Raw genomic sequence first — 27577 nt, 5'->3', positions numbered from 1 at the left:
ATTTTCTGACAACTTCACAGAATTTTCGACATGCGGAAAAGTTATTGGTTATTGAAGTTAAGTGAACACATTAGGCTTCTGAAATATTCAGAATACATGAAATTTTCAACTGCTCCAAAGTGGAACTGTGTTAGGGTTTTCTAACACGACATAATTTCAGTTAAATATGACGGGCTATTGTCCGCTCCCGCGACAAGTACTAATCGGTCGCCGTGTCATTTTGTTACTAGAAACGGATCGCTAGGTTTATAATTAACCCATATTAATGTTCCTGATCGACATACTTATTTCTAACATAATCACATTTAATATTGAGTCCGAAACATATCTCAAAGCAGCCAATCAGTATTGGGACAAAGAACAAAAGCGACACAAAAAATACTACAACTATGTGTCAAACGGTAATATTTATTTTGTGTGATATGCCATGTTTCACATGTTTTTCCTATTAATATTTATTTCATGTTGTGAGGGTAGCGTAGTACATACACAAGACCAGTTTCTAAGGTTTTTGATGCACAGCCACTACAATACACAGCAACCCTTAACGACAGAGTTAACGAGACTAACTTCATTTTGAGTCGTTGCTGACAAGGCATTCTTATCAAAATGTCAAAACTTACGAATATACGAGGCCTGTTCAGAAAGTAAGCTCCGATTGATTGCCAAATTGAAACCACAGTGAACATCAGAAATGTTTTACTTGTAACAATTAGCGACACCTTTCAGCTACTTCTCTACGTAGTCGCCGTTCTGACTTAGACTTTTGTCATAGCGTTGTACCAACTTTTCAATAGCCTCATCATAGAAGGCAGCCGCCAGTGCTTTCCGCCAATTCTCCACGCTGGCCTACACCTCGTTGTCTGTGTCAAAATGTTGTCTTCAAAGACAGCGGTTCATGTGACCAGAGATGAAACTCAGGGGGAGACAATTGCGGACTGTATTGTGGGTAATCTCACACTTCCATTTGAAAACGATGCAGGAGCATCTTCATTGCCCCTGCAGAATGCGGCTGAGAATTGTCTTGAAGAAGAAACAGCACGACAGTTATGTAATGTTAGCTGCATAGCTTCAGGCGAAATTTCTCACCAGGCCCTCGTACTTGGCGGCAGACACTATTTTCTAGACATCTTTACGCACTCACTGCGTGCTCAGAAATGAGAAGAGCGACGTGATGCTAACTGGGGTTACACTAGAGACACTACTCAACACATCTGTGCAAAGCTTTATCGGATTTTCATAGTCGTTTCCATTTCGCGACCGATCGGAGCTTACTTTCTGAACGCCCCTCGTATAATTTTGTTATGTTCGTACCTACCACTGTAAAGTGCGTACTTGAAACATGTAGCTGAATCCACTCGTAATTAATTCCTGTTGTGATAATGCAAAAACTCCGCTGACACCACTTTCGTCGCGATGGTAGATGCTTTAAGTATTATCGTACCTGTGACTGTAGTTATTTAATGACACGAGACTGCTTTCGAAAAGATCTGATTCGTTAAGAGTGACCAATAACTTAATGAGTGTTGGTTTTTCCTTTCTGCGATACTAAACATGACACTGAACCGCATCGTCGGCATATGAATCTGTAGCGGTAAACCCCTAGCCATAGAACGTTTTTCCCCCAAGTGTTTCAAGTCTCGATGTTTTTGAGCTTTCCTTTATTTTTCTTGCCAATCTTCACAACAATATTTTCGTTCATGTTCAGAGCTGCACCATTTCTATCGATTACATTGTTAACGGAGATCAGCGGGCCACAATAAAGTTTTTTAGTCTCAAAGTAGGCATGTATCGCACAAACAATTTCTCGCGATTGACCTCGTACGTCCATCCCCTGACCAGGAGAACGACGCAGAACTTTTCCACTCATTAGTTTCGACGAACTTTCTGCTGACATTGTTCAGTACCGCACAACAAATAACATTAACAACGAATAAAATAATAACTCCTGCAACAGAAATGACGGCAACAAACAAAATCGCAGGTTGCAGCGATCGCACAGAATACCAAACTTTCTGAAACAAGGAGGAAGCAGGTGTTGTGCTGATACGCTAAAGGTTTGACACTCTGGGATTTGCTGCAGTGCAGGTGTCCTGGTATTGGTGGAATGCGGTTCGTGCCTCCCGCGTAGCTTCTGCCTCTACTACATCCGTCGTAGCCGTCAATTCTAAAATAATTATGAGTAGAGTACAGTAGGTTTGGTCAGTTAAGGTCGAACATGCATTACCTGTATAATTACCAGGCATTATCTCATAACTATCGCTTTCTTTATACATTCGATCAGTATCTTAGAAGATTATCCTAAAACTTGGAAGCAGTAAACCGTCTAGAAATTCAGTGAAGATATATAAAGGGCCGCATAAACTAAAGAGCATTTTTGTTGTACATAGTTATCCTCCTGTCTCTTACTTAAAAATAAACAGTATTTATTAGAAAATATTACTTGTCAATGTTTCACTTAGGTTTTACTCGAAAATACTGTTACGTGAAACAGAGGCATATTAAAGTAAAAATAAAGAAAACAATACACATTTACCATACAGCGCTAGAAAACGCAATTCCTCCGACAAAATGGTAAAATGAAAAAAACAACAAAACAATAATATATCAAATATCGCTTGAGTACTTCGTCAAACTTATATAAAACATGTTTCTGTTATTTACAAACACCTCTCGCATTTATCAGTAATAACCGGAAACTCATGCCCTTAATTAGGATGAAGAAAGTTCTATTGAATATAAAATATCAATAATAATTTTTTTTTGTGTTTATGCATGTAAACAGTGCTTGCATCAAAACTAATTCTTTTGGTTATACAAAAGCGCAGAAGTTACGCGGTCAACTAATTTATATTACTTATAAAATGCAGTTTATATTCTATAGCGATGTAAAGCACGCAGTGGGCCAACACTGAATGACACGTGGTTCTAACTATGTGCAAAACAAACAACCAAACAAACAAAAAAGAAAGAGCAATTATCTACTACTAGTTTCTCTCTTAAAGTTTCTTTTATGTTTTTTCTCCCTACCAATGCTACCAATACTACCGGTAATCCTATCATTTACCACGTCATTTATGTAGTGTACCAAAACTACCGAACGGTAATTTTGGTAAAGCGCAACCGCACTCACAATGAGACGTCTACAGGAGTGGGATCTGATTTTTGAAACCATATACATATACGGTGATGTAGGTTTAGGTCCCAGGTGTCAAGTGCTGCAGCCATTCACCCTGGTTCGCTCTAGTCTGCGAGGAATAGACGAAAAAATGTTCTTAATTTCACGTGAAATTCTAGAACCTCAAAAATTTACGGATCAGTGTTGTGTTATAGAGGTTAAGGTATGTGCCTGACTTGCCGAAGGTTGTGGGTTCCAGTTTTTTTGTGCTTTACTACTTTTTATTTCCAAATTTGTATCTAAATGATTCTGATCATTATTTTTATTCAATTAATTGATTTACATATAACTTTTTAAAATATCTAATCCTTTGTCACATCATTTTAATCATCATACTATGTACAGCACTTGTTCTTATTTTATTTTGAAAAAAGAAGGACTGGATTCATTTTGCACGTGATGTTCATAATTTTTTTTGTATATTATGATATTTAAAAGTTTGAACATTTCAATCTGTTAGTTAGAAAACATAAGATTGTGCAATGGAGTCAAAAAAGTTTTTTCGTTACAATATGTACATATTTTATGATGGTAATCCCCGAAAAACATTTAATCGTCATACAAACTCTCAAAACAGAAATTCTTGTTACAGTATGGGTAAAACAATGCAGATAAACATTTAAACGGGACAAGAGATTATAAATAAAATGTAAATCAGACAACATGAGGAATAAAAATAATGACTGCAATAACATGAACAAAGCCGCGCGGGATTAGCCGAGCGGTCTATTGCGCTGCAGTCATGGACTGTGCGGCTGATCCCGGCGTAGGTTCGAGTCCTCCCTCGGGCATGGGTGTATGTTTGTCCTTAGGATAATTTAGGTTAAGTAGTGTGTAAGCTCAGGGACTGATGACCTTAGCAGTTAAGTCCCATAAGATTTCACACACATTTGAACATTTTTTTAACAAAGATATAAAATTATAAAACGGAAGAAATGAAATCAAAACATAAAAATAAGTACAATCACTTCCACAGTTTTTCCAAATGGGATGCAGTGGGCACGAAGGAAGTTTTCATAGATGGGCCGCGGGAGCTAAAAATTTATTAGAGGCAACAGGGGTTCGAGATGAAGTCAGTTTGCTGTCCGCAAGTCCTGATGAGAATTCCACGCACACAGCTGACGAAAGTGAATCTGACGGACGTGTTGAGACTGGTCGTGGGTTCGAGACCTCGCACATGTTCTATTAGGGTTTAGAGCGCCAGATGCCGTGAATGAGTACGCTCCCGCGATACCCCAAGCCGCCTATGCGATTCCTGATAACAAATTAAAAAAGGAACATGATAATACGCAGAGCGAGACCACAGTCAAATGCCTTGCGCTGAGCGCGCCGAGAAAATGAAAAAGGGTGAAGGTGAAGGCCTCACAGCAACAGAGAAGTTCATGTGGAGAGCAGAGTGCGAAAGCGAGTGCAGAGCTTCAGAGGACCACTATGAAGTGCGCCACAGAAGTACTAAAGCCTATTCGCCAGCAGAGATATGGCATGACCCCAGGCCTGACAAAGCGAACCTGTCCGCAGACAGTGTTCGGGGTCTCGCCGGAAGGTATCCGCTCGCGAAAGTGCAAATTGGTGGAAATCAAAAAATGAAACGGCCATCCCGCGTGCGAGAGTTAAGACAGTTCTTGAGGCTGATTTGTCGGAGAAGTTGACGTAGGGCAAGAAGCGGACCTGGGGAAAGGAGGAGGAAAATGCGATCGAGGAGGTTAAGATTGCGTTTCATGACAGTATTTCTCTGACGCATCCTGACTTAGCGGCACCTTTCCAACTCTTCACAGACGCAAGTGTACAAGCCATGGGGGAGGGAGGGGGGGGGGGGGGATGTCTACAACAGGAAGACAGGGATTGAAATGTGCGCAATGTGGTCACGTGTAGTTGGAAGCTATTGGACGCAGAGACACGGCATTTCACTACAGAATTAGAAATGCTGACCAAAGTCTATGTGAGAAAACAATTTAGGAGTTACCTGCTCAGCCGAAAAATCTAACGTCCCTAAGACCTTCAGATACAGGTTTTATGGCGGTGTTCGTAGCGACAAACAATTCGCTGTAGAAACGGCTTACGAAGTCACCGCCACACTTTTAATAGCGGGCCGACCGGTCCGCTGGAACAGTGAACAGAAAGATGAATACCCAAACACTCTGATTAAATAAAAGTCGGTACTTATCTTTATTACGAAGATACAGAAATACAGTAGTGAACTCCGTGTCTACAGAAATCTGTCTAGTTCGAGTCGGAGCGGCTGGATCAGCGTCGGCTGACGACAAACAACAACTCTGCTGCGATGAACACACAACTGACTAGCCAGTACACAATTCGGTGGCGAGTATACAACTGAGCGGCGAATACAGAACTGTCCTAGCGCTCGCGACTCCAGCGCTTAAGTAACCAGAAGCCAGCGGTGGCGCGCGCAGACTTGCGGCGATTTCCTGTCTCGCTGGCGCTGCTTATGCGGACGGCGTCCGGACTTTGATGCTGCCAACCTTTTGGCAGCGGGCTCGGGTGGCATTACTGGCTAGGATATAACAACAGGAGTAACAGAGTGATGCGTTGGGACCTCGTGACTCAGGAATTCGATCTGGAAATCACTTATTGCCAGGATAAACACAACAAATTTGTCGACGGGTTAAGCAGAAATCCTTAGCGGGAGGACGGCGACGAAGAAATCGTCGCGTAAGAAAATAATGGAGTTATAATGGCAATGTTAGAACAATGTGACCAGGCGTGTTTCCGACAATACAGGAAAGACTTAGCCACAGCACAAGACCAACAGCCAGAAGTCCGCAGAGTAAAGGACTTTGTGATGCACAGCGTTGGTGGAGTGGGTGTGCGAATTATAAATACTGCTCTGTTGTGCACGATCGAGAGGAGGGTATGTTTCCGGTGGAACGTGAAAGAACGAAGGTGGAAAATTTGGGTCCCTGACGCACTTTTAGAAGATATAATCGAATGCTATCAGCAGCACATTGCCCACTGCGGGGCGACGTAGTTGTATGCGACAATCGCCAAGGAGTGGGAACATGCCATTCTCAGACGGAAAGTTACGGAGATAGTTACGAAATGCGACATGTGCCAGCGTGTAAAACATTCAAACGCGGTTGTGCGAGGCTGAATGCATGCCATCACACCAGAAACACCGAATGACCTGGTGTGTATTGATCATTACGGCCCTCTGCCGGAGGGACAGTTCGGGCGGCAGTTTATTTTCGTTGTTGTAGACGCATTTACTAAGCACGCCAGGCTTTACGCCACAAACCGCACCACAACGAAAAGCTGTGTAAAAGTTCTGACGGAAGATTATGTGCGCACGTGTGGGAGGCCCATGAGAGTCCTCTTAAACAAATGCTACAATTTTCACAACTCCGAGATGGAAGGCAGGATTAGGAAAGGAAGGGATCAAAGTGACATTCTCCTCAATTAGAAACCATCAATGCAACCCTGCAGAACGATAGATGCGCCAGCTGGGAGTGTTCTTTAGAATGTTGGTTCCTGACAGACACAATGCCTGGGTACAGCGCCTACCAAAGATGGAGAGGAACTTCAGCGAAGCCGTGCATTGCAGTACAGGATACAGACCAATAGACCTACAGTTCCAGAAACCGGAGAAGTCTGTGGCTGACAGGATCGTCAAACTGTCGACGGGAGGAGAGGCAGAGACACGCCAGCAACGCGAGAATCGAGCCCGAGAGTTCACGATGAAGAAGGCGACGAAGAGAATAGAAATGGGGCAGGGAAAAGGGACGAAGACTTACGAGATCGGGGGCCGAGTCCTCGTAAGAATGCATAGCTGTTGGATGCCGAAAACAGCAAAGTCCTTCCACCTGTACGAGGGCCCATACTCGGTTCGACAGGTAGTGGCGCCCAGTCCCTACACAGTTTATGATGGAGAGCGCGAAGTTGGGATTCTTAACGTCTGCATCCCGAGAGCGTACGTGACTCAATAGAGCACTGTGTAGAAGGTACAGAAGGTTGTAGATGTCTGTTAACAGCACGCTGTATCTTGTGAATAGATTTTGTGTTGTAGTAATTAGTACGTATTTATTGTGCTTACCATAGAGACTCATTTTATGTGTACCTGAAGCGTGGGGCACTTGGTCCGGCGAATTGGGGAGATGATGTGACGGTTGCATGTGTGTGTGCCTTCGGTCCGTGCGCCGTCGCGACGCGCAGCGCAAGGCGGAGAGGAGCCGCCCGCGTTCGACAGCGGGACACTGCCAGTAGCGCGGGGGTATCAGGCAGCTCACGGAAGCGCATTGCCATTTCCATTTGATTGTTTGTTGTATATATTTAATTGTAATGCAAGTGATGGATCCATGTGAGGTGCCCAGTGTATTGTAAACGTGAAAACTAGACACACACCAATATTTGATGAGATTTCTGTTGCAGCATACAGAGGCGTACCAAAGGTACATTGCAGTTAGCGGAGAAGATATTTTACCTTAGTAAAGTAGTGTATGAAACGTTGATTGAAGCATGTTAGGATTATTTTGCATGTTAGAATTTAAGGGTTGGGTAAAATATCCCGAGTGTACAAAGTAAGGTACACAAATGATTTGTTTTTAGATTATTGAGATTCTAGGCGTCGGCGCGGCTCGCACAGCTGACACTATTCAATTTAGTATGCTTATGTTAAGGGTATAGAAAGTTAGGTACATGAACAATTTTTTTTCTTCACTTTCGTCCACACGGCTCGTACAGCTGACATTATGCAGCCTAGTAAATAAGAAGGAGGCCTCCCAAAGACCAGTAATGAGTACGTTATACATGTTGATTGGGGGTTATGTAGAAGAAGGAAAGGTACAAATCTTATTGTTGTACGTCTTATAAGGTAAGAAAACATGTGCACTGTTGATGAAAACGTGCTACCCTTCCCATCCTACCTAGAATATCCTTATCAATCCAATAAAGTGCGTCATCGGAAAATGTATTGTTTTGTGCGACCATATGTTTGAAGTGACATCTATTCTGTATCCATTTTATAGCACTCTTTGATGAAGAATACCACTTAAGGTCAGCCCTGTGTTGTGTATTTTCCATATTGGCAGTTCTGGTAAATAAGCGTTTTATAAACATTATTGCTGTGTAAAGTGTGGTGTCACCGCCAGACACCACACTTGCTAGGTGGTAGCCTTTAAATCGGCCGCGGTCCTTTAGTATACGTCGGACCCGCGTGTTGCCACTGTCAGTGATTGCAGACTGAGCGCCGCCACACGGCAGGTCTAGAGAGACTTCCTAGCACTCGCCCCAGTTGTACAGCCGACTTTGCTAGCGATGGTTCACTGACAAATTACGCTCTCATTTGCCGAGACGATAGTTAGCATAGCCTTCAGCTACGTCATTTGCTACGACCTAGAAAGGCGCCATTATCATTTGCTATTTATCTTGTGATGCATGTACCGTCCGACCGATGTTCACCAGTTATGGATTAAAGTTAAGTATTCCAGCAGCTATGTACCTTTTTTACTAGACTCAACTCCTTTAACTGTTCCAGACGTTACGTCAGCCTGCGTGAGCTTAAACGCGTGCCTTTCGGCTTCCTCTCATAGTGACTTGGCTGTCTTGCCAAGTCACAACATAAAGTGCACTTTTGTTTCACATGTCTTATGTGTGTGTGTCGTCTAGGTGTACAGTATTCTCATCTGCGATGTGTCGAACAGCGTTACTGTGAGCGGTTTATTTTTGATTGAAATGTTGAAATGTGTGTGAATTGCTAAGGGACCAAACTGCTGACGTCATCGGTCCCTAGACTTCCACACTACTTGAACTAACTGATGCTAAGAACAACACACACACCCATGCCCGAGGGAGGACTCGAACCTCCCGCGGGAGCGGCCGCGCAATGCGCGACATGGCGCCTCTAACCGCGCGGCCGCTCCGCGCGTATATTTTTGATTTACACGAGTCTTCAATACATGTTTATTTTGCATATATCTTGTGTACGTCTCTGACGTTATAGTCACGTTCATTGTGTTCAATGTTATTTGTGTTGCTCACGTACTGTATACTTGTTTTGATCTTCATTTATCTGTGCATGTCTTGTCATAAGGCGTTATCAACACGTTCAATGTAACGATGTTCTTCACGAACAGTTTACTTGAAAGGAAATTTATTTATCTGCACATGTCTTGTACATCTTCACTAAGGGCTACCATATATCTAAATGATCGACTGGGCTCGACATGCTAGTGCACAACTGAAAACGTAATATCCCCACAATATCCCACATCAGTGAATGAAGTGTTACTGTAACTGTTAGGGAGTGAAGATTTTTGTTTCCTTTTTAAATGTGTGTGCGACAGGCCAAATGAACATGCATGGGCCACTTAGACGTGACTTTCAACCTTCTGTATCAGAAGCTTAATAGTCATGACAAGGAGCTGTGTAATACGTCCGGCCGCGACCACTTCCGCCAACTCACTGTGAGGAGACGGACACCCTGGGCGAGCTCCCTAGGAGAGAACACTGCAGCAGTTCTGCAAGCATGCAGCGAGACGCCGGGCGGGCGTCCTCGCCTCGCTCGCACGTTGCGAAGGTCCTGTCTGACAACGAGAAGCACTCCGAGAACTGAAAGACACCTGCAACGCCTGTGAGTTCTGGCCTGGCGGCAGTCATTTTAACTGCCGTAGAAAGCAGGAGTGTTTCGATAATTCCAGCACCCCACGGAAATAGGGAGGAGCGTACACAGTGCGCGGGGAATTGTGTGTGAAAGAAGTCAGCGTTCTCGATAGTAAGGACATTACTTATAAATCACGGATGCCGGCAGATTTTGAGATGGAGCCTAAACGTTAGTCTGTCCAGGCCTCACGCAGAGAGAGCGGTTATAAAGAAGTGTCTTGTAACTGCTCTCATAGCAATCTCGGAATGCAGGGAAGCATCGTAAGAATGTGAAATCGTGAGAAAGGTGCCGAGCCACACAGGAAATTTCCACCCCGCACAGAGCCGTGGCTATGAAATGGCGATGTGTCATTGGGCTGCATTGAAAATTTTGTCCGCGAATGACAACGCCGAAAGGAACAATAATTTCGAAGAGGAGTTGAAATGAGAGGTTGAGGAGAAGGGTGAGAGGGAGACACTGCGGAATCGAGAGGAGACTGGCGCTCTTCCACCAATTGCCCAGATCCGCCTTCCGACACCGCGGTAGCACAGCTTTGGCCACGCGACCGACAACGGGCAGACAACGCGGACATCGTAGTTGGCCCCGCCGCAAAGCCGCGACTGCTGAGGAGGGCAGCCGACTCGCGCCGCACAGCCCCGAGGAGACGGCCGTACCGGGGCAGCGCCTGCCGCCGACAGCAGTACACGACGAACGATGACGAACAATAGTGAGACGAGTCGTCCCCTCCTCGTTCCCCTTAATAGCTGAGTCGTGTGCTCGCCCAGTCAAATCGGCCCTGAGATTTACAATTTTATTTTGGTTTGTGTAAACAACACGAAAGTAAATACGTTTCTTTCATGTTTTGATCACATAAGCAATCTTTTACGTTCATACATGAACCCCTTAATCACGAGCCATTTGTGTTTGATTTCAGTTCGTTATTGATATCAAATAATTGTTAGTTCCTAATGTGGGGCAATCTCATTAGTCATCTACTCCGACGGCAGAGAGAAGGAATCTGAGTTCACTGCAGTGTCAAACACTCCCTCACAGTCTCGATTTTTTAACTTTTTTTCTAACACAGACTCTTTTTGCTCGCTGTTGCCGTTCCTCATTAAATGCAACAGCAATCATTGCAAACTGCTTTAAACTAAATTTCGGGATTTTATGACGACCTACCACGTACTACGAAGAAGCGCCTCTGGTGGGTATTTTATGTACGAACTGTAACGTCACGACGTTCCTTCAACATTGACGTGACGTGTAGTCCATGGTCAGGAATTCCTCTGACCGTCGACGCTCAAAAACATGACGGTGACGTTCCGACAAGTGTGAGTCAACGTTTAGCCCAAAGCTGTCCCATTGCATTCAGGTAGGTCTGTATGTAGGCTATTCCAATTCAGGAATGTCAAGAGCTGAAAACCATTGACTGACAGATGCAGCTTTATGACAAAGTGCATTGCGATCCCAATACAGTCATCCTCTCTACACAATTTCTCTGCTCTGCCCAGTACAAAATGCTGACAAAGACGATCATATTTTTCGCGTTTTCCATTTTCTTAAATGCGATAAGTGGACCACGCCCCAATCATGAAAGACACTGTAAGAACATCTCCTGCGCACTTCGCTTTTGGTACTGAACGTGAAGGCCGTAATGTTCTCCAGGACATTCACCATACCGAAGCCGCGCAACGGGTTTGCGACAGAGTGTAGCGCGATTCATGAATCCAAATAGCTGGCTTCCAGACGTGTTTTTTCCGCTGATTTCACACAATTTTTGTACCACCCTGTAATGGCCGACGGTCGCTGTCCGTCGGTACGTGAGACCCGCCCGGTCTCGGTTTAGCTGCCGTAGTCCCTCCACGGTTCCACTTCACACTCGCAACACCAACAGTCGACTTTTTCAGCCTTACAAGTGTCGGAGCGTCGTTGGCGGACGCCAACTTTGAAGTCACTCAGTTCTCCCGACAGAGCCATTCTGTTCTTACTGGTTATCTGCTCACTGCAGATCACTCCCAGCGTCCTTTTATATCGGAGGCTCTGTTCTCCTGACATCTAGTGCTCAGTTCCGTATTACGGGATACTTCCGTGGGATAGTGTACTGGAATATTTAAGTAACGCTCTGGCGCCAGTAATTTGAACTGAGGCATTGTCACGGGAGTTCCGGCCTGTGCTATGACCATCTCGAGAAGTTTCCTCTACAGAACGTCCGCTGCCCCGCCCTGTCGTTATATCAGTCTGTTTTTCGCCACCCAATATTGTTATTGTTGTCTCAGTTCGAAGACTGGTTTATTGCACCTGTCCATCCTAGTCTATCCTGTGCAAGCCTCTTCCTTCTCTTATAAGTACTACAACATCCATCCATTTGAAACTACTTACTTTATTCAAAACTTGGTCTCCCTCTACAATTTTTAAATGTTTTTGAGCTTTGCCGATGACGCATTCTCTCATAGTTAGCTAAGGAAATGGAAGCCCAGTTGAACGAAATGCTTAGTGTCTTGAAAAGAGACTATAAGAAGAACATCAGTATACACTGAGATGACAAATGCCACAGGAGACCTCGACGTAGCAGGGACGCTTCAATTCTTTGGAAGTCGCCTGGAGAAATGTTGCGCGGCGCTGCCTCTATACCCTCCACATAGTGTTGCCGGTGCATAAATTGACCTCTTGACTGAATCCCATAAATGTTCGATGGAATTCATGTTGGGCGATCTGAGTGGCCAAATTATTCCTCCAATTGGCGAGAACGCTCTTCAAACCAATCTTGAACAATAATTGAGGCCTGCTGACATGGCCCACTATCATCCATAAAAATTACATCGTTGATTGGGAACTTGAAGACCATGAATGGATCATATAGTCTCCAAGTAGCCGAACACAACCATTTCCAGTCAGTGATCGGTGCAGTTGGACCAGAGGTCCCAGTCCATCCCGTGTAGACACGGATCACACCGTGATGGAGCCATCACCAGTATGCACAGCGCCTTGTTGACAGCTCGGGTCCATGACTTCGTGGTGTCTGTGAGACACTCGAACGCTACCATCACCTCTTACCAACCAAAATCGGGACTCATCCGACCATGTGACGGTTTTCATGTCGTCAAGGGTCCAACCGATATGGTCAAGAGCCCAGCAGAGGCGCTGCGGGCGACCTCGTGCTGTTAGCAAAGGCCTTCGCATCGATCGTCTGCTGCCATAGCCCCTTAACGCCAGATTTCGCCGCACTGTCCTGACAGTAGGTTCATCGTGAGTCCTACATTGCTTTCTGCTGTTACCTGACGCAGCGCTGCCTCTTAGCACTGACAAATATGCTCAAACGCCGCTGCTCTTGGTCATTAAGTAAAGGCCGTCGGCCACTGTCTTGACCGCGGTGAGAGATAATGTTCCATGCGTCTAGCTCCAACTACTGTTCCGCTTTCAAAGTCTGTTAATTGCCGTCGTGCAGCCATAATCACATCGGAGATTGGATATGAATCACCTGAGTACAAATGAGAGCTCTACCAAGGCGCTGTCCTTTTATACCTTGTGTACGCGAGGCTACCACATCTGTATAACTGCATATAGCTATTCCATCAGTTTTGTCACTTCAGTCGATGTAAAACAAGGGTAATGGAATGCGACGTAGATCAGGCGATGCTAAGAGTATTAGATTATGAAATGGAGAACTACAAGTAATAGACCACTTTGAGTATTTTGGAAGGAAAATGACTGATGACGATGCCGGAGTAAGGACGATGCAAACTGCAGACTGGCAATAAGGAGAAACGCATTTCTGAAAAACAACAATTTGTTAACGTCTAATATCTAAGATTCAAGATGTCTTGTACCTCGAGTGTAGACTTATACGGAAGTAATACGTGGACGATAAGCAATTCAGACAAAAAGAGAATAGATTCTTTTGAAATGTGGTGTTATACAAGAATGCTGAAGATTGGATGGATATATCACGTTACTGATGAGTAGATAATGAACAGAATTGGGGAGAAAAGAAATTTGTGGCATATACTGACTACAAGAAGGGATTACCAATACTGGAGGGAAGTTTGGGGGGTAAAAATCTTAGACGTAGATCAAGAGATAACAAATGTCGGTTACAGCAGTTACTCGAAGATGAAGAGGCTTGCACAGATTAGAGTAGCATGGGGAGCTGCATCCAACCAGTCCCCTGACTGAAGACCACTACAACGCCGTCTCTTCCATCGAACTGATCTAAGTCCTTTCCCGTCTCTGACAGAACTGGATTTCATGGGAAAACATCGAAGTTTTATTTGCTCTTCCTGAAAGGTATTTCTCCTTTCAAATTTCTTTTTGACCTGTTGTGCAGCGTTCAGACTGAGTAACATCGCGAATAGGCTACAACGTTGTCTGAGTCTCTTCCTAATCACTGCCGCCCTTTCACAAGGATGGTATGATAAGTCTCGTGAAAAAGCAAGAAAAAATGTTTGTTTCGTTAACAACTGAACTTACTTCTCAAGTCTTATTTGAAGGATATACTCCTAGTCCAGTGGTCCTCCAACCTTTTCGCCCATTGGAAAAATAGGTTGTGTAAAATCCTCGTTGATTGTAACTATCACTTTCTCATTTGATAAAAATTTCTTCGCAGCAAGCCAAAGTTTCAAGTTAACGAACAGGAAGAAGCCACTTGTGTCCCAAGTCTGGTAAAAAGGGTAGATGAGGAATTGTTATCGCTGATGTGTGGAATGGTGCATTATTGAAACAGCACTTTCAAGACAGCCACAAGCCTCACTTAGTATACTTCATTGACAGGTTTTGGTCTTTAATTTTTCAGGAGAGTCATCGCAAACTCTGTAATTTTAACTTTAAAATACAGTAGTCGGCTCTTAAATAAAAAAGCGAAACATACTCAGTGCGACTTGTGACTGTTCTGAGAAACTTAATTTCAACTGTCGCTGTTTCCCCTGCACACAATGCCTGTGTGTATTTATTGTTTTTAAAAATACTGGAGTATGGAGAGTAATATCGCGAGAGCATTAAAGCTGATAAGAATTTTATCGTGGGTCGGATGTTTATGAGCCCCTACGATCTGCTATTTTGAAAGTAAACTGAAAAGATTAGACGCTTGGAGGGAAATAACTCAGCTATTAGAAAGTGATATGCACAATATTAGCCGAAGAAATTGCAATTAGAAGGCTATTTTAGAACAGTAACCAAAGGTGAGCAACGTCGGCAAGCTGTGAGAGCCACTCGCGATTTCACATGGCCGAATCCTTTGGCCCCAAGCCCTGCTTCTGGTGAGAATGAGAAGCTAAACGCCAAGGCATTGGCGAATTCTGTGTCTGTCGTTCGTTGGACTTGGTTGGCCTAGTGTGTACTCGCCCCTACACGAATGGAGTTACTATCTACGCGTCGAGACAGTGTTATCACCTGGCTGTTTGGCAACCGCGCCGACACTCGTGTATGGCGGGCTGCAGCCACGTCAGGCTCAACAACACACAGCAGTGCAATGGTTCCGCGCAAGTAACACAGCGCGTACATTCCGTCGAAACTTTTAACTGCTTCACAACATGGTCCGCGCAGTTACGGAATAATTTAATCAACGTCGTCTCCGGGAAGATCGGCGCTCTCTTCGTTTACGCACTATACAGAGAGTAAAGCAAACGGAAACTTAAATTAGAACAATGTTAACAGATAGGTGATGCAGATAAGTGGGAAAGTATTTTATTGCCACTTCAATGAGAAACATTTCCAAAGCCCTCACCAATGTAACACGAACAAACACCAAAACACAACAGAATATTGCGTGCGAATTTAGTAAAATACTGGAGCTTTTGTTGTGGGATATTCCCATACAGTATATGGCTCACCCTATTCGAAGAAATTTTGTGGGGAAGCATTCACAGTTTAACAAATAGTCCATAGGTAGAAGGCAAGCAGCAGCACATGGCATTACACGTTACCACAGCTCATCACACGCGCCATAGCACGTGGTATAGAGCAACCAACGGTAAGAGTGCAAGGGTACCTCCACGGCTACGCTCAAGGCACAGATAAGCTACGAGGGAAGGCTACACAGACGGCTTTTACGAATCTGAGAACCTCTCTGCTAATATAGAAGGAGAAAAGGTCGTCGATTTCGAGGACGTGCTGGATACTGTGTTAGAGAAGAAGAGAGTTGGCATCGTTGCGAATAAAGAAGTCGGAAGAAATAGACTGCATCAACATCTACATGATTACACTGTTATTCACTCTTAACTGCCATGGCGGACCACTTTCACTCTATTTCTCTACCGTTGCACTCTCGAATAGCGCGCGGAAAAAAGAACAGTTAACTCTTTCCGTGCGAGTTCTGATTTCTTCTATTTTATTAAAATGGTAATTTCTCCTTGTGTAGGTGGGTGTCGACAAAATATTTTTGCGTTCGGACGAGAAACTTCGAGGTTGAAATTTCTTGAAAAGATCTATTTCCAACGAAAAACGTCTTTGTTTTAATCGCTGGCGCCGCAACTTGCGTATCATATCCGTATCACTCTGTCCCCTATTTCGCGATAATACAAAACGAGCTATCCTTCTTTGAGATTTTTCGGTGTACTCCATCAATGATATCTACAGTAAGCAACATAATTAATGGAATTCCCAGCCACTGCGACGCTTAAATTTGAAAGGTACGTACAACCTTCCTCTGTAAGGGTGCGAAACCATTGCGCCCTGCGATGTCACCTTCGGACTCGAGGACGCTTCAGACAGCAAGGGGTCGGCACACGCGGGAGAAATCCTCGGTGGCACCCGCCGCCTTTAATGAGAATTTCAAAAATCTGCCTGTACGGAGAGGACTCAGTGTCCCAGGCGACTGAGGACAGGCTTCGGAGTTGCTTTTTCGCCTCCAGGCTGATGCTCTTGCATCTGATAGCAGGCCATTCGGATTTGTAGTGTGGAATTTTTTGCCGATCTGCAAGCACCTAGGACTTCGTGTCGGGTTCTGTCTCTGCAGGTACATTTTTTAAATTCTCAGTGAGGTCTTAGAGAGGTTGTTTGCTATTTCATTCACGCGTGTGTCAGTGTTGCTGTTGCCTGGCGAGGTAGATGGCAGTCCGTGCCTCTCGGCGTTGCTTTCCGTGGCTCGCGCGCTACAGCCGTCATGTGTGTTGCGGCTGGTGCCCCTGTTCACCACAGCGTCGTCCTGTAATTGTGTTACGCTGTGCAGTAAGGATCCAATACAACGAGGCCTGTACAAGCTGGATCCACACTCCGCTGTTATGACAGTCGAGCTGATTGCCATTTTGGAAGCCCTGCTACTCGCACAGACGACCGCGGCACACATTACTCGTAATCTCTGATAGTATGTCAGCCCTACAACTGATTAGAAACCACCAGAATAGTTGTACCAATGCCATGGTTGCAGCAGTTCTCGACGTTGTGTTTCGGGAGCAGACGAACTGTCGCAACATCGTCGGATGAAAGGCAACTCTGGGATACCTGGAAATGAAGTAGTAGATGCCCTAGCAGAGCACGCATCTCTGCATGGAGCTATTAAATATTATGATAGAATCCCTCTCATACGTTACCCATGCGATTGTGCTCAGACTGGCAAGAGGAGTAGTCGCGGACATCTGAAGTCAAAGACAGTCCTGTGCATTAGTTCACTTCGCGATTACAAGAGGGCCACGGTGTAATAAGGCAGAAACATCGAGAAACTTCACGACAGCTACAGCACGACTGAAATTTATTAATTCGAAGTTCAACAAACACCTCTATCGGCTCAACCTAAGCGGCACCACTCTGTGTGTTTGCAGAGAAGAACGATATCCAAACCATATATTTCTAGATTGTGCTCGGAACACGTATCACATCAACGAATGTAATCTTCGGGATGCTTCCCAAACGGCCTCCAACGTTGTAGCAACGTACCTGTACGTGTTCGTCAACAGTGCCAACATCAAGATACTGCTCCATGTACTGCTGATCTAGTGTTCCCGGTACTCAGAATGCCGGGGGAAGACCAAAGTGCAGCTACCTGACTATATCCCCTCGTGATTCTGTGCAGAATATGGAGCGCTGAGCCTCTAAACATTGTGCTTATCGACTTGGACAAATATTTAATTCTCTTCCCGCAGCTTTCGAAACAATTCTCACTGGACATGCAAAGAACACTTTATTAAAAATTTAGATGTATAGTCATTCATGCGGGCGAAACTGGGAATATCCCAAATGAGTACCAACGGCGATTTACCGATTCTTTTGGTGACAGCAGCAGGATCTTTATAGCATAGTAACACTGTGTATCCTGTGTTCCATTTTCGTCTTGTTTACTCGTTTATTGTCACCATGAACTTTCAAAACCAACTGTAATACAACACCCCCGGAAACCAATAAATTAACAAGAGAAAGATACGATATCGCATAGTAGTACTCGAGCTGAGCACAGGCAGTCTCTTTAGTAGACCTGCCAGAATTCTGCCAATGAAACGCTGTCTTTGCTTTGCCCCCGAAACAACATTATATGTTCCTGTTTAAGTTGGTCGTAATCCCTAGATATTTAGTTGAATTCACAGTCTTTAGATTTGTGCGATTTATCGTGTAATAGAAATGTAACGGATTCGTGTGGATAACCGCACAATTTTCACTGTTTAGGTTAACTGCCACTTTTCGCACCATATACATTATGGATTATTTGTGACGAATTTAAGTATCGAATATATGTTCTGTGACTGCGCAGTTAAAATGCCTAGCTCCCTGAAGAAGAGGCCATAGGTGAACACCGCCTATTATTCTTACTGATCGCTTTTGTGCAGTCAACACTTTCTTTCTAAGTGATGAGCTACCGTGTAACACCCCTCTAAGTGATGGCTCAGGGAGAAAGTCCGCACTGTACCTCAGGTACGCCGTGTGGAAGTAAAACCACTCACTGGTGAACAGATACCACAGAGCTTCGGAATCCACGCTATCTTGATTGCTTCATTTTACCCACTACTGACAATAGTCCCAGACATTTTCTGTTATATTGAGATCGGGTGGTTCAGTGGAGCAGCCGAGGCGCGATGGGGTGCTCCAGTGTTCCTCAGACCAGTAGCGTACGTGTGCAGCGTTTGTGAACAGGGCAGTGGTCGTGTTGGAAGATGACGGTGTCGCTCACCACGAAGGTGTAAAAGGGGACTTGGTCGTCGAAAATTCCGAAATAAACATTCTGCATCACGTTCACGGTAGCTTCAGTGAGTGGGCGTAAGCCACGGTACTAAAAACACCCCCAGCCCCGACAGACCCTCCTCTGGCTTCAACCGTACCCCACACACTGCGGGTAAAGCGCCTCAGGTGGCCGCCGATGCCCCCTACGTCTCGCACCGTGTTGAAGGAGCCAACACTGTACGCTTCCACTCAAATAATCTCCAGTTTGTCTCACTGAAGGCGTGCAGCGCTTATGTGTCACAGCAGTGGTATCTTGCGACGTGGTGGCAGTACGGTATTCTGCCTTGCGGCAGGTCTTGTCACGGGTTAAGCCTCTTCCACTTTCGTCTCTCCGTAGCCAGTCTTTTAATTTCTGAATATTTGTCTCCTTTCATATTATCCAGCATTTGATATGTTCTTTTTCCTCTTCCCCCTTTTCCCTCCACATTCTTTCTATTCCTTCCTTCAACAAACAGTATTTCCTCAAACATTGTCCAATCCAGTTCCGTTTTCTCTTTCTGATAACTTTCAGCATGTTTCTTTTTTGTCCAACTCTTCTTAATACTTCTTCATTCCTTACTCGGTCTACCCATTGCACTTTTTCCATTCTTCTCCATATCCACATCTCTAGTGCCTCCAATCTTCTTTCATCTTCCTTCCATCAAAACCTTCACTAATAATTTCCTCCAGATATATAATGAACAGTGGTGGTGATAAAAAACAACCTTGTCTTACGCCTCTTCCCAGTTCTACTTCTTCACTCATCACACTCCAGATGCCCACTGCGTGTAGTCCATTCCCCAACATTCTCTCGGAAACTAGTCGAAATGGAAATTCGATCACACACATGGCGACCGGAATTATGCAATTTTCCATATTTATGGCGCGTGATGCTCCGAACCTAAATATCAGTGAGCCATAGCAAATACGTGGAGCTGTGAAAAATTCTCAAGAAAACCAGAAGTTTTCCGAACTTGTTTGATACCCCAAAGTAAGGTCGATTTCTTGACAGCCGGCGTAGGTCCGTGGTCGAACGCTCGCCTGCCACGTCAGACTCTGGCCGATGCAAGTTTTTAAGCAAAAATGCGTATTCTACGAGCATTTGCATGAAACATGGAATACATGAATATGGAAAAAATCAGTAGCGCTCGAGACTTGTAATCCCTGGATCGTTGGTTGGAGTGTCGTTTCAGTCATGGTTATTGTATTTTTATCCATTCAGTTCGAATACCTACGCCATTTAAACACAAAACTCATTAAATATATGCTAATTAACAGGTTTGCAATAGTCGTTCTTATGAAAAAAGGTCCGTCATTTTATGTCTGATTACATATCGCACACTAAAATCAAGTATTATTTTCAAATACAAATTCTTAATTGTCTGTCTTTTATAAAAAACATAAAGATTGTTTAAACTGAAATGCCCCTCACATGGCGGGGATGAGTTGTATAACAGAGCCATCCTCCCTACTGAGAAATCGATCTTACTGTATGGTATTACATATGCTCGGAGAATTTCAAAGTTCATTTACATCTACGTACATACCGCGCGAACCAGCGAAGTGCGATGCGGAGGAAACTCTGCACCGCTACTAGACGTTTCCTTTCCTGTTCCACTCGTAGACAGAGCGAGAGAAGAGCGACTGTCTTTATGCCTCCGTATGAGCCCTAATTTCTCGTATCTTACCTTCGTGGTCCTTACACGCAATGTTTATTGGCGGTAGTATAATCGTTCTGCAGTCAGCTTAAAATGCCGGTTATCTACATTTTCTGGATAGCTTTCCTCGAAAAAAGCGTCACCTTCCCTCCAGAGTTCCCATTTCAATTCCCGAAGCATGTCCGTGGCACTTGTGTGTTGTTCGAGCCCACCGGTAACGAATCCAGCAACCGGCCTCTGAGTTGCTGCGATGTCTTCCTTTAATGCAGCCTGGTTCGGATACCAAACACTCGAGCAGTACTCAATAACAGGTCACATTAGCATACTATATGCGGTCTCCTTTAGAGATGAGCCACCTCCCAAAATTACCCCAATAAACCAAAGTCGACCATTCGATTTCCCTTCCACAATCCTCACATGCTCCTTCCATTTCATATCGCTCTCCAACGTTACACCCAGACTGCGTCAGGCAGTGCTCAAGCAGAACATTACTAATGCTGTATCCGAACATTACGGGTTTGTTTTTCTTACTCATCCGAATAAATTTACATTTTTCTACATTTACAGCTACCTGCTATTCATCAGATCAAGCAGAAGTTTTGTCTATGTCATCATGTAACAACCTACAATCATTCTTCGACATCTTCCCAGCTTCATCATGAAACAATCGCAGATTGCTGGTCACCGTATCCATCAGATCATTTATTGGACACTTTTTTTTTCTTGCTAGTTTCATGTGTGAGTTCTGAACTTCACGTACCATAAATATAAAGAAGAAACGCACAAATACAAAAACCGATTATGGACTTCTTGTTAGCGACAGCGATAAATGCTAGTGCACTGGGAACCGACTATCATAGACGAGGCATGACAGTTGCCCTTAGTCCTTCTCTTGTTAGGATGCTTCTACGACCACCGCTCTGTCACCGTGTTATACAGGTGTAAGTTGAACAGCATTCAGCATAGACATGTTGGACAGTCTGCACTGGTAAACAAAGAGATCGGGCCGCTCCGTTCATGGTGTGTGTTCACGGACACGCTGAAACACCATAGGTCCTTTTTGTCATTCTGCCACATTTCTCCGCCGACCGGTCTACTGCGTTTGTGGCGATGCCCTGCTATGCGTTCGTACCCGCCACCCGTCTTCCCTAGCAGGCGATTATACGGTAGTGGAAATCAGAATAAAGGCAAGATTCCTACGAAAATAATCTACAATGTCTGCAGCATACATGTACCGTATTTATTATGAAAGTAGTAGATACATATAAGACACGAACACTTATGACGGAGTTACATAATTTGTTTCATAGCGCCAGTAACAAAATAAAGCGTTTGCATTTCCTGGTATAAAGACGTTCTATTATGTTGTTGCGTTGTTAATAGTTTTTCCAACGTCTATTCTTCCTAATTACCTCAAAAATTCTCTTCTGCGCTGATTCTGTTAGGCTTTGAGTTTTTACAGTCACAATGCCGCTAACTCTTGTCTTATCCCCCAAAGGTTTTCCAAGGGGTACATATCCATGCTACGTCCACACCAGGCCGAGGCACCGATATCTTTACTTTCAAACTACTTTTTTGTTGTAACAGCAACATGCACAGACATATTATCTTGTTCAAACATAAGACTTTTGTCCCTTAGGTACTCATATATTTTTATCCACTCTGTCTCTAGCATGTCAGTATACATACTAGAGTTCATTCCACGATGGAATTTTTATGGATAACAATGCGTCACGTCACCGGACCACAACTACACTACTGGCCAGTAAAATTGCTACACCAAGAAGAAATGCAGATGATAAACGGGTATTCTTTGGACAAATATATTATACTAGAGCTGACATGTAATTACATTTTCACGCAATTTGGGTGCATAGATCTTGAGAAATCAGTACCCAGAAGAACCACCTCTGGCCGTAATAACGGCCTTGATACGCCTGGGCATTGAGTCAAACAGAGCTTGGATGGCGTGCACAGGTACAGCTGCCCATGCAACTTCAACACGATATCACAGTTTATCAAGAGTAGTGACTGGCGTATTGTGACGAGCCAGTTGCTCGGCCACCATTGACCAGACGTTTTCAATTGGTGAGAGATCTGCAGAATGTGCTGGCCATGGCAGCAGTCGAACATTTTCTGTATCCAGAAAGCACTGCATGTTTTACCTTTACTCCAGAAGGTTGTCCAGCACTTCCACCACCAAAATATCTACTCATTCTCACCTGATTCTCTTTTCTCGGATCATGCCCATCATATTGAAATCGATCCGGTCTATCTGAATTAAACATCTTCTCATCACTTTAACCTATTCTCAAGTCCATGGCATATGTTTTTCAACAAACTTCAATCTAGCCTGTATGTCTGCGTCTTAGAGCAGCTTTCTGCAGACGTTTCTTCAATGCAAGATGTTTGTCATGTGACAAAATTTGTCGTACACATCTGACAGTTACATGTGAATCAGCAACAAATTTAGAAGAATAGAGGTTTCCGGCCCTTGCTTTGCACGAAAGTAACCCTTTATATGCCTCACATAATTTCCTACGTTGCCCATATTTTCCGTCTACTCCATACCATGCGCCCAGTGTAACGAAACTATAAATCACTGTACTTGAAGGGTTCAACTTCTTACATAATTGACGGTTAGAGAGTCTTATTTCCTCGTGCGCACCGATTTTTCTTTTTCATCACATTCTAACTGTTTTCCGCTCGGCAATGTCACAATCGTGGTTTATGTACATAAAACATGCTGGCACTAATGGTGTCTGTTTGCCACCCGCAGGAAACATACACACACACACACACACACACACACACACACACAAACACACACACACACACACGCACCACAAAGAGTCGACTGCCTTTACACCGACTTCCGCTCTCTACCACCTGAATCGTTGATGTTTTGCTATATACTGTGCTACGGGCGTCAAATGCAGTACCACTTGATGGCATTTCTCAGTATAATGGATCTGATACTATTGAATACCCACTGTGCACAACTATTCCAACCGACAATATTAATTTTCCTGCAGATATTCATGCCTACTATAGGAGACGACGCGTCAGTAAGCAAAAACCTTGTCGCGAGCTGAAAGAATCCTAGGACAAGAGTTTTTTCCCATAAGCGCCTCTTTTCCGCAGCGCCTGAGTTTAACTCAAATGCATGCTACAGGAAACATTTACATTCACCGACATTTTCTGCCCCGAGATGGCCGCGGTAGCCGTGCGGTTCTAGGCGCTTCAGTCCGGAACTACGCGGCTGCTACGGTCGCAGGTTCAAATCCTGCCTCGGGCATGGATGTGTATGATGTCCTTAGTTTAGTTAGGTTTAAGTAGTTCTAGATTTAGGGGAATGATGACCTCAGATGTTAAGTCCCATAGTGTTTAGAGCCATTTGAACCATTTTCCTGCCCCGATGCCGAGCTGTCCACACGAGGAGTGCAGTGATGAAATGTCTCTTACATGTTCAGGTTATTAGTTTATCACAACTTCGCGGCTTGCAGTAGTGCTGCGAAATAGGCGCGCGATATGTGGAGACGTTCAAGGCGAGCTGGTTTCGTGTGCCGGTTAAGCAAACAGTATTGCAGCCTTTTCTTGACGCCTAAGGGGAAGTCGTTGGCATAGCACTGACACGATGCTTCGGGGCACGAATTATTCAGCACTGCCTCATTTCTGATGGTCAAATATCCGCTGGAGCATCCGTTACAATATAGAAAGTGCAATGCGATCCGAAATCGGAACGTTGTTAGATTAGTTCACCCATAGACCACAAGCGCATTATTAAAAGTGCAATTATTTTGGCTATTGTTCTAGATTAGTCACTACATTCCCAATTCGTAAACTACATATATTTCTACATTGTTCATTTTTGTTGGTTTACCAGTGTAAATCCAGTTATTTGCGTATTGCATAGTTCTTCAATCCTGATGTTACATTAGGCACCTTTGCCGTACAGCAAGAATATCAACGGTGTCACTTCATATTACCTAAAGAGACTATGTTAACTGATCTTTCCGTTGGACGGTGGGCATCCTTGGTGTGTTCTGGTATACCAGCTGGAGCGAGATTCCTTTGTTCATAGGCATTTTTGTAAGTTTGTGCAACTGACTGTGCCTTGTTAATGTTTCAGTATAGGAACTGTTCCAACCCCAATCTTCTTTGAAGACATGTTTCCATGATTTAGCGTTCCCTTTCACCTTGCTGGTTTAGTAGTACTACTGTATCTGCATATATTTTTCAGTGAGGAGCTGAATCCATACGTCCGACTAACAAACACACACCACTCCACTGCCTGGACTTAGGTCAGCGGTGGTGGGTGTCACGACCCTCTAGTAACAGACCTACGCCATCCACAGCCCACAGTCCAAAGCATCCCTTGTGTTCTTTTGTGGGAGTAACTACTAACAGTGGCATTCAGTTAGTAATACAACACATTTCTTTTCTGGCCGATTTCCGTTGAAGAAAATGCGGAATTTGTTGTGGGACATCGTGGAATATTCCCGCCTTAGATCCTATAGTTTTATGATTTTCCGATTGGTGGCGGAGCAATACGCAGCACCGAAAACGGCGTCTGCAACGGAGGTGCATTCCAAGCAGAGAGCAGTCACAGTTTCTTTTGGCGGAAAAGTAGAGAGTTGTAGATATTCATTGACTTGCAGCATGTCTACAGAGATCTTGCAGTGGACAAAAGCACGGTGAGTTGTCGTGGGAGGCGTTCATGATCGTAACGAGGCCACGCAAACCCGTACGATCTCCGGCGTGCCGCACTCAGCTTTGACTCCTGCAATATTGGAACATGCGGACACTCTCACAGCAGATCGTCGGATCAAATTAAACACCTCGCTGCACAACTGGTCGTCTCTGTCGGGGATGCTGACACACTTGTGCACCGGTTGGTGTACTCGAAAGCATGTACCCGCTGGCTTCCTCGCCACGTAACAGAAGACCATAAAGAGCAACGAACGACAATCTGAGCGGAAATGCTGAGACGTTACGAGGCTGATCGTAACAGTTTTTAGTCGAACACCGTCCAGGTGATGGAACATGGGTTCATGACTTCGAACCGCAGTCCATGTAGTGGCGCCACACAACCCCTCCTCCGAAGAAAAAGTTCAAAGCAGCTCCTTCAGCCGGTAAAGTCATGGCGCCGATGTTCTGGACTCTGACGAGGTTATTCTGCTTGATGTCCTCCCACATGGCGCAACGATCAACTCTGAAGTGCACTGTGCTACCCTCAGGAAAGCGATGAAACGACTTCAGGGCTTTCACCGCCACAAAAATGCAAACGAACATCTCCTTTTCCGTGACAACGTGAGGACGTTTACACGCGATAGGAGCTCAAAAAACTTTGTTGGACTGTGCCCGTCGGCCGTTGTGGCCGAGCAGTTTTAGGCCCTTTAGTGTGGAACCGCGTGACCACTGCGGTCGCAGGTTCGAATCCTGCCTCGGGCATGGATGTGTGTGATGTCCTTAGGTTTAAATAGTTGTAAGTTCTAGGGGACTGATGGCCTGTTAAGTCCCATAGTGCTCAGAGCCGTTTGAACCATTTTGGACTCTTCCCAGCATCCAGCCTCTAGCCCGTATCTCGCACCTTCCGACTCCCATCTCAGTGGCCCAATGAAGGATGCACTCTGCTGGAAGCAGTATGTGGATGACGGGTAAGTTATTGTTGCCTCAAGACGATGGCCAGTAGAGAGGTACCGTGCTGGCGTACAGGCCCTCCCACTAACGTGGTGTGGAGCTGTCGAAATGAGCGATTATCTTGAAAAATAGTGGCGGATAATACGGTGTATTGTAAACCTGAATAAATCCAACCTACTTTCAGAAAAAAAATGTGTTGCATTTGTTGACGAACGCCCCTCGGATTTAATCCGGTGAGCGCATGAAGAACTGAAAGTGGCACGTGGTCCTCTAAAGGATTACACGAGAGTGAAAAATAAATAAATGTCTAGAAAATAGTGGTCAGTAGAACACTCACCAGCCGACGTGTCTCGGAGCGAGGTGCTCCTAGCAGCCGCTAGGGGCGCCCACGTCGTCAGCAGCAGCAGCAGCAGCAGCAGAGGCAGCGGCGGTTTGACGTCGGCGCGCATCGTGGTCGCTGGTTGCTGGAACAAAGGCGGCCTTCTCTGGAGTCCGTCGGTGCGCAGCAAGGCCGGCGCGACACGCTCAGCTGAAAGCAATCGGCGAGCGATAAGATAGGCGCGACCACTCCAGCCGCGATTCGCGCTCATGTGCGGACAACGTGCGCACTGCGGCGCACCGATTGTTTCCCACTACGAAGACAGAGGAAGCTCGTAGACCCAATGCGCGGCCTAGAGCGACCCCTTCACACCGAAGTCAACACCCATCGGCGCACGATGGTATTCTGCCTGGCACATCTACATCAACATCCATACTCCGCAAGCCACCTGACGGTGTGTGGCGGAGGGTACCCTGAGTACCTCTATCGGTTCTCCCTTCTATTAGCCGGCCGCGGTGGTCTAGCAGTTCTGGCGCTGCAGTCCGGAACCGCGGGACTGCTACGGTCGCAGGTTCGAATCCTGCCTCGGGCATGGGTGTGTGTGATGTCCTTAGGTTAGTTAGGTTTAAGTGGTTCTAAGTTCTAGGGGACTTATGACCTAAGATGTTGAGTCCCATAGTGCTCAGAACCATTTGAACCATTTTTTTCTCCCTTCTATTCCAGTCTCGTATTGTTCGTGGAAAGAAAGATTGTCGGTATGCCTCTGTGTGGACTCCAATCTCTCTGATTTTATCCTCACGGTCTCTTCGCGAGATATTCATAGGAGGGAGCAATTTATTGCTTGACTCCTCGGTGAAGGTATGTTCTCGAAACTTTAACAAAAGCCCGAACCGAGCTACTGAGCGTCTCTCTTGCAGAGTCTTCCACTGGAGTTTACCTGTCATCTCCGTAACGCTGTCGCGATTACTAAATGATCCTGTAACGAAGCGCGCTGCTCTCCGTTGGATCTTCTCTATCTCTTCTATCAACCCTATCTGGTACGGATCCTACACCGGTGGGCAGTATTC

General features: G+C 45.0%; 1 protein-coding gene across 1 annotated transcript in view; it reads right to left on the bottom strand.

Annotated features, from left to right (window-relative positions):
* Positions 1-27577, bottom strand: part of LOC124711650 (PI-PLC X domain-containing protein 1-like) — a 405069-nt gene that overhangs the window by 50402 nt on the left and 327090 nt on the right. The window contains exon 3 of the mRNA XM_047241837.1: positions 26529-26655. Coding sequence (XP_047097793.1) covers positions 26529-26640 — 112 coding nt within the window. The 5' untranslated portion in view covers positions 26641-26655. The remainder of the gene's footprint in view (positions 1-26528; positions 26656-27577) is intronic.

This window comes from Schistocerca piceifrons, chromosome 8, assembly GCF_021461385.2.
Source record: "Schistocerca piceifrons isolate TAMUIC-IGC-003096 chromosome 8, iqSchPice1.1, whole genome shotgun sequence".
NCBI classification, from domain to species: domain Eukaryota; kingdom Metazoa; phylum Arthropoda; class Insecta; order Orthoptera; family Acrididae; genus Schistocerca; species Schistocerca piceifrons.
Note: the sequence above shows the minus strand (reverse complement) of the source record. Positions and strands in the feature narration are given on the sequence as shown.